General features: G+C 49.0%; 1 protein-coding gene across 1 annotated transcript in view; it reads left to right on the top strand.

The window, feature by feature from the left end:
* Window positions 1–382: 382 nt before the first annotated feature.
* Window positions 383–7,060, top strand: part of LOC115188240 (dorsal-ventral patterning tolloid-like protein 1) — a gene marked incomplete at its 3' end in the record, with an annotated part of 51,008 nt that continues 44,330 nt past the window's right edge. The window contains 1 exon segment of the mRNA XM_029747092.1: window positions 383–568. Coding sequence (XP_029602952.1) covers window positions 448–568 — 121 coding nt within the window.

Here is a 7,060-nt window from a genome sequence, read left to right as displayed (position 1 = left end):
GATGGGGATGATGGGGATGATGAAGATGATGAGGATGATGGAGATGATGGGGGTATGGGTATGATGGTGGGGATGATGGCTATGGTGGGGGATGGGGATGATGATGGGGATGATGATGGTAATGATGGGGATGGGGATGATGGTGGGGATGACGATGGGTATGATGATGATGATGGGGTGATGATGGTAGTTATGGGGGTTGGGGATGATTGTGGGCATGGATGATGGATATGATGGTGTGGATGATGGGGATGACGATGGGTATGATGGTATGGATGATGGGGATGATGGTGGGGATGATGATGGTAATGATGGGGGATGGGGATGATGGAGATGATGGTGTGGATGATGTTGGGATTATGGGTATGATGGGGATGATGATGATGCAGATTTTTCTTTTCAGTTGCGTTTTGGGGAGACATCGCGTTGGACGAGGACGATCTGCGGATGTTTCATATCGACAGGACAATAGACCTGACGCAGCACACACACACTCACACACACACTCACACACACACTCACACACACACTCACACTCACACACACTCCAGGCAAGGACAAACGACTGGTGAGTCTGTCTGTCTGTCTGTCTGTCTGTCTGTCTGTCTGTCTGTCTGTCTGTCTGTCTGTCTGTCTGTCTGTCTGTCTGTCTGTCTGAATGAGAGAGGGAGAGAGGGAGGGAGGGAGGGATGAGAGGAGAGGTGTGTGTGTGTGTGTGTGTATGGGGGGTGGTGTAGAGGAACATGTCACCTCAAAGAAGAAAGGATCGTTACACCTCCTCCTGGACAAAATATGGAGGTTTGGCTTCGGTACGACACACACTGCACACCTGGTTACCAAGGAAACAGCTACTGTAGCTTTATAGTAAACTTGCCAGCTACGGCGCACTCGGAAAGTATTCAGACCCTTTGACTTTTTCCACATTTTATTACATTACAGCCTTATTCGAAAATGGATTAAATATTTTTTCCTCTCTTCAATCTACACACAATACCCCATAAAGACAAAGTGAAAAACAGGTTTTTAGAAATGTTTGCAAATTTTGTAAAATAATAAAAAACAGAAATACCTTATTGATATCAGTATTCAGACCCTTTGCTATGAGCCTCGAAATTGAGCTCAGGTGCATCCTGTTTCCATTGGTCATTTATTTATTTAACTAGGCAAGTCAGTTAATTAAGAACAAATTCTTATTTACATTGACGGCCTACCCCGGTCAAATCCGGATGACGCTGGGCCAATTGTGCACCAATGATGGCTGGTTGTGATACAGTCTGGATTCGAACCAGGGTGTCTGTAGTGATGCCTCTAGCACTGAGATGCAGTGCCTTAGACCACTCGGGAGCCCTTGATATGTTTCTACAACTTGATTGGAGTCCACCTGTGGTAAATTAAATTGATCGGACATGATTTGGAAAGGCACACACCTGTCTATATAGTGGGCTCCATCATTCTGAAAATGGAAGAAGTTTGGAACCACCAAGGCTCTTCCTAGAGCTGGCCGCCTGGCCTAACTGAGCAATCGGGGGAGAAGGGCCTTGGTCAGGGTGGTGACCAAGAACCCGATGGTCACTCTGACAGAGCTCCAGAGTTCCTCTGTGGTGATGGGAGAACCTTGCAGAAGGACAACCATCTCTGCACCACTCCACCATTCAGGCCTTTATGGCAGAGTGGCCAGACGGAAGCCACTCCTCAGTAAAAGACATGACAGCCCGCTTGGAGTTTGCCAAAAGGCACCTAAAGGACTCTCAGACCATGAGAAACAAGATTCTCTGGTCTGATGAAACCAAGAATGCCAAGTGTGAATGCCAAGCGTTACGTCTGGAGGAAACCTGGCACCATTCCTACAGTGAAGCATGGTGGTTGCAGCATCGTGCTGTGGGGATATTTTTCAGCGGCAGGGAGACTAGTCAGGATTGAGGGAAAGATGAACAGAGCAAAGTTGTATTTATTTAACCTTTATTTAACCAGCTCATTGATATTTGAAATCTCTTTTTCAAGAGCGTCCTGGCCAAGATTGGCAGCACCAAGTCATTCCAAAATTACAGACAGACAACATGAAAAACTACAGGTAATCTAGTAAAAAAATATCGAATTCACAAGAGTATAACAAAATCATAAAACAACAAATTAAAAACATTGACAGGTCAGGGAATCAGCCTCAAAATCCTTCATCAGTGATTTAAAAACACCAATCGGGACGAGTTCTTCCAGTTTAAAAGTATTTTGTAAGGCGTTCCAAGACGATGGCGCAGAGTACATAAGAACCAGTCTGAGTGAGTGAGTGACTGCCAGTCTGAGTGAGTGAGTGAGTGACTGCCAGTCTGAGTGAGTGAGTGAGTGAGTGACTGCCAGTCTGAGTGAGTGAGTGACTGCCAGACTGAGTGAGTGAGTGACTGCCAGTCTGAGTGAGTGAGTGAGTGACTGCCAGTCTGAGTGAGTAAGTGAGTGACTGCCAGTCTGAGTGAGTGAGTGACTGCCAGTCTGAGTGAGTGAGTGAGTGAGTGACTGCCAGTCTGAGTGAGTGAGTGAGTGAGTGAGTGCCTGACTATCTGACTGTCTGAGTGACTGACAGAGTGAGTGACAGACTGATTATATGACTGGCTGAATATCAGTCTGAATATCTGACTGACTGACTGAGTATCTGGCTGTAACGGTCGTGGTACGTAGTGAACCAAGGTGCAGTGGGTCGAGTGCTCATAGTGACTTTTATTGAACACAAAATTAAACAAAACAAGAAAACGATCGAACGAACAGGATTGCAGGCTTCCCACACACACACACACACACACACACACACACACACACACACACACACACCCACCCACACACACACACACACACACACACACACACACACAGCTATGCAAACAACAACTTCCCACAAAGGGACAGGTGAAAACAGGGCTACCTAAGTAGGACTCCCAATCAGAAACAACGATGTACAGCTGTTCCTGATTGAGAGCCATACTAGGCCAACAAAGAAATACACAACATAGAAAACCATAGAAATACAAAACAAGAACATTACCCAAAAACCCCGGAACACATAAATCAAACACCCCTCTTACATAAATACATATCTCATTAAACCCCGAACCACATAAAACAAACACCCCCTGCCACGTCCTGACCAAACTACAATAACCAATAACCCCTTATACTGGTCAGGACGTGACAGTACCCCCCCCCACAAAGGTGCAGACCCCGGATGCACCTCACAAAAAATAAATACAAAATAAAAACCCCCAAACTAAAGGGAAGGAAGGGAGGGTGGCTGCCGTCACCGACAGTTCCCGTGCTACACCCCCCCTCCCCAATCCTCCTACTGTGGAGGTGGCTCAGGCTCTGGCCTTAGTCCCCCACCTAACCTGTCCATCCCCGCTGAATACCTCTGGCTGAAGCACTTCGCTGTAGAACTCGGGCAGAAGGATGATTCTGGGAGCTCCGGACTGTAGGGCGACTCTGGCTGCGCCGATTCCGGACTGTGGGCCGTCTCACTCGGTTCCGGACTGTAGGCCGTCTCACTCGGTTCCGGACTGTGGGCCGTCTCACTCGGTTCCGGACTGTGGGCCGTCTCACTCGGTTCCGGACTGTGGGCCGTCTCACTCGGTTCCGGACTGTGGGCCGTCTCACTCGGTTCCGGACTGTGGGCCGTCTCACTCGGTTCCGGACTGTGTGCCGTCTCACTCGGTTTCGGACTGTGGGCCGTCTCTCTTGGTTCCTGACTGTGGGCCATCTCTAGACAGGGCACTGTCGTCGGTCACTCTGGACGGGGTACTGTTGCCGGAAGCTCTGGACGAGGCACTATTGCCGGAAGCTCTGGACGGGGTACTGTCGTCGGAAGCTCTGGACGGGGTACTGTCGTCTGAAGCTCTGGATGGGGACTGCGACCTGAAAGCCTGATGCGTGGGGCTGGTAGTGGAGGTACCAGACTGGAGACATGCACCCCAAGGCTAGTGCGAGGAGCAGGAACAGGACGAGTTGGACTGGGCTGACGCACTGGAAGGCTGGTGCGTGGGACTGGCTTTGGATACCCAGACTGAATACACGCACCTCAGGGCTAGTGCGAGGAGCGGGAACAGGACGAGTTGGACTGGGCTGACACACTGGAGGCCTGGTGCGTGGGCCTGGTACTATCTTCACCAGACGGCTAGCACGCACCTGAAGACAAGTATGGAGAGCTGGCTCAGGTGACATCAATTTGAGGACACGCTCTGTAGGGCGAATGTCGTGCCTAAAACACCAACACAGCAGCTCTCTCATCCCTTTCTCCTCCAATTTTCCCATCAACTCCTTTACAGTCTCTGCTTCGCTCACCTCCAATTTTACCCCGACTGGCTCTGGTTCCATCCTCGGCTCCGCCGATCTGTCCGTGTGCATCACCCCAATTTTTTTTTTATTGGGGCTGCCTCTCAGGCTTAACTGCCAACCATGTGTATAGAGCTTCATACTTCATATACTTCATACCCCTGCCACGTCCTGACCAAACTACAATAACCAATAACCCCTTATACTGGTCAGGACGTGACAGTACCCCCCCCCACAAAGGTGCAGACCCCGGATGCACCTCACAAAAAATAAATACAAAATAAAACCCCCCAAACTAAAGGGAAGGAAGGGAGGGTGGCTGCCGTCACCGACAGTTCCCGTGCTACACCCCCCCTCCCCAATCCTCCTACTGTGGAGGTGGCTCAGGCTCTGGCCTTAGTCCCCCACCTAACCTGTCCATCCCCGCTGAATACCTCTGGCTGAAGCACTTCGCTGTAGAACTCGGGCAGAAGGATGATTCTGGGAGCTCCGGACTGTAGGGCGACTCTGGCTGCGCCGATTCCGGACTGTGGGCCGTCTCACTCGGTTCCGGACTGTAGGCCGTCTCACTCGGTTCCGGACTGTGGGCCGTCTCACTCGGTTCCGGACTGTGGGCCGTCTCACTCGGTTCCGGACTGTGGGCCGTCTCACTCGGTTCCGGACTGTGGGCCGTCTCACTCGGTTCCGGACTGTGGGCCGTCTCACTCGGTTCCGGACTGTGGGCCGTCTCACTCGGTTTCGGACTGTGGGCCGTCTCTCTTGGTTCCTGACTGTGGGCCATCTCTAGACAGGGCACTGTCGTCGGTCACTCTGGACGGGGTACTGTTGCCGGAAGCTCTGGACGAGGCACTATTGCCGGAAGCTCTGGACGGGGTACTGTCGTCGGAAGCTCTGGACGGGGTACTGTCGTCTGAAGCTCTGGATGGGGACTGCGACCTGAAAGCCTGATGCGTGGGGCTGGTAGTGGAGGTACCAGACTGGAGACATGCACCCCAAGGCTAGTGCGAGGAGCAGGAACAGGACGAGTTGGACTGGGCTGACGCACTGGAAGGCTGGTGCGTGGGACTGGCTTTGGATACCCAGACTGAATACACGCACCTCAAGGCTAGTGCGAGGAGCGGGAACAGGACGAGTTGGACTGGGCTGACACACTGGAGGCCTGGTGCGTGGGCCTGGTACTATCTTCACCAGACGGCTAGCACGCACCTGAAGACAAGTATGGAGAGCTGGCTCAGGTGACATCAATTTGAGGACACGCTCTGTAGGGCGAATGTCGTGCCTAAAACACCAACACAGCAGCTCTCTCATCCCTTTCTCCTCCAATTTTCCCATCAACTCCTTTACAGTCTCTGCTTCGCTCACCTCCAATTTTACCCCGACTGGCTCTGGTTCCATCCTCGGCTCCGCCGATCTGTCCGTGTGCATCACCCCAATTTTTTTTTTATTGGGGCTGCCTCTCAGGCTTAACTGCCAACCATGTGTATAGAGCTTCATACTTCATATACTTCATACCCCCCTGCCACGTCCTGACCAAACTACAATAACCAATAACCCCTTTACTGGTCAGAACGTGACACCCTTTTTACCAAAATCAGTTCGGACATTTGGAACAGTTAGCAGGATAAAGTCCAGCGAACGAAGAGACGACCCACCTCATTTCTGAACAATAAAAAACCCCAAATAAAATAGCAGTAAACCCAAAATGGCTTTGTAAACCAGTGACTGAGCCTACGAGTGACTAGAGAAGGCCAGCCAACCCTGGTATACAAAGTGCAGTGGTGCGTAAAGGTTTTACAGTTTAAAATAAATCTCAATGCTCCACGTCAATTGATCTCAAACACTGAGTGGAAGCATTCACATATAAAATATCCCCATAGTCTAGTAAAGGCATAAATGTAGCTGATTCTAGCCTCCTTCTGGCTTCAAAAGAAAAACAGGCCTTATTCCTAAAATAAAATCCCAACTTCAGTTTAAATTGTTTTGTAAATGGTTGAATATGCAATTTAAAAGAGAGTCCGTCATCAATTAAAATTCCAAGATATTTAATTATATGAGGTTACAGTCTCAATCTCGTTGCCCTGACAGGTAGAAATAGGTGAAAGGTTCAGAGGTCTATTTCTTGCTTTAGAAAACACCATTAGTTTAGTTTAGTCAGTATTGAGGATAAGCTTCAATTGACACAAGGTATGTTGAACAGTATAAAAAGCAGTTTGCAAGTTCTCGAAAGCTTTTGTGAGAGACGAGGTACAACAATAAATAACAATATCATCAGCATAAAAGTGAAGTTGCGAATTTTGCACATTTTTTGTCTGAATTATTTATATAAATAGTGAATAAGAGGGGATCAGAGCCTTGGGGCACACCATTGAAGACAGAAAATTTTACAGACATGAGCCCTTCAAATTGAGTGCACTGAGTTCTATCAGACAGATAGTTAACAAACCATGCAACTGCATGCTCTGAAAGACCTACACTTGACAATCTCTGCCTCAGTATAGCATGATCAACTGTATCAAAAGCCTTAGAGAGATCCATAAAAAGTGAGACACAGTGCTGTTTTTTTTGTCAAGGGCTTCAGTGATGTCATTTAAAATCTTCATGGCTGCTGTAATTGTGCTGTGCTTCTTCCTGAAGCCCGATTGGTACGTTGATAAAATAGAGCTGGTATATAAAAAATCTTTAAGCTGTTCACTCACAAGGGTTTCAAGTATTTTCGCCAGTGGTGACAGCTTTGAGATTGGCCTGTAAT

The sequence above is a fragment of the Salmo trutta genome, unplaced genomic scaffold, assembly GCF_901001165.1.
Source record: "Salmo trutta unplaced genomic scaffold, fSalTru1.1, whole genome shotgun sequence".
NCBI lineage: Eukaryota > Metazoa > Chordata > Actinopteri > Salmoniformes > Salmonidae > Salmo > Salmo trutta.
This window is presented reverse-complemented; position numbering and strand designations above follow the sequence as displayed.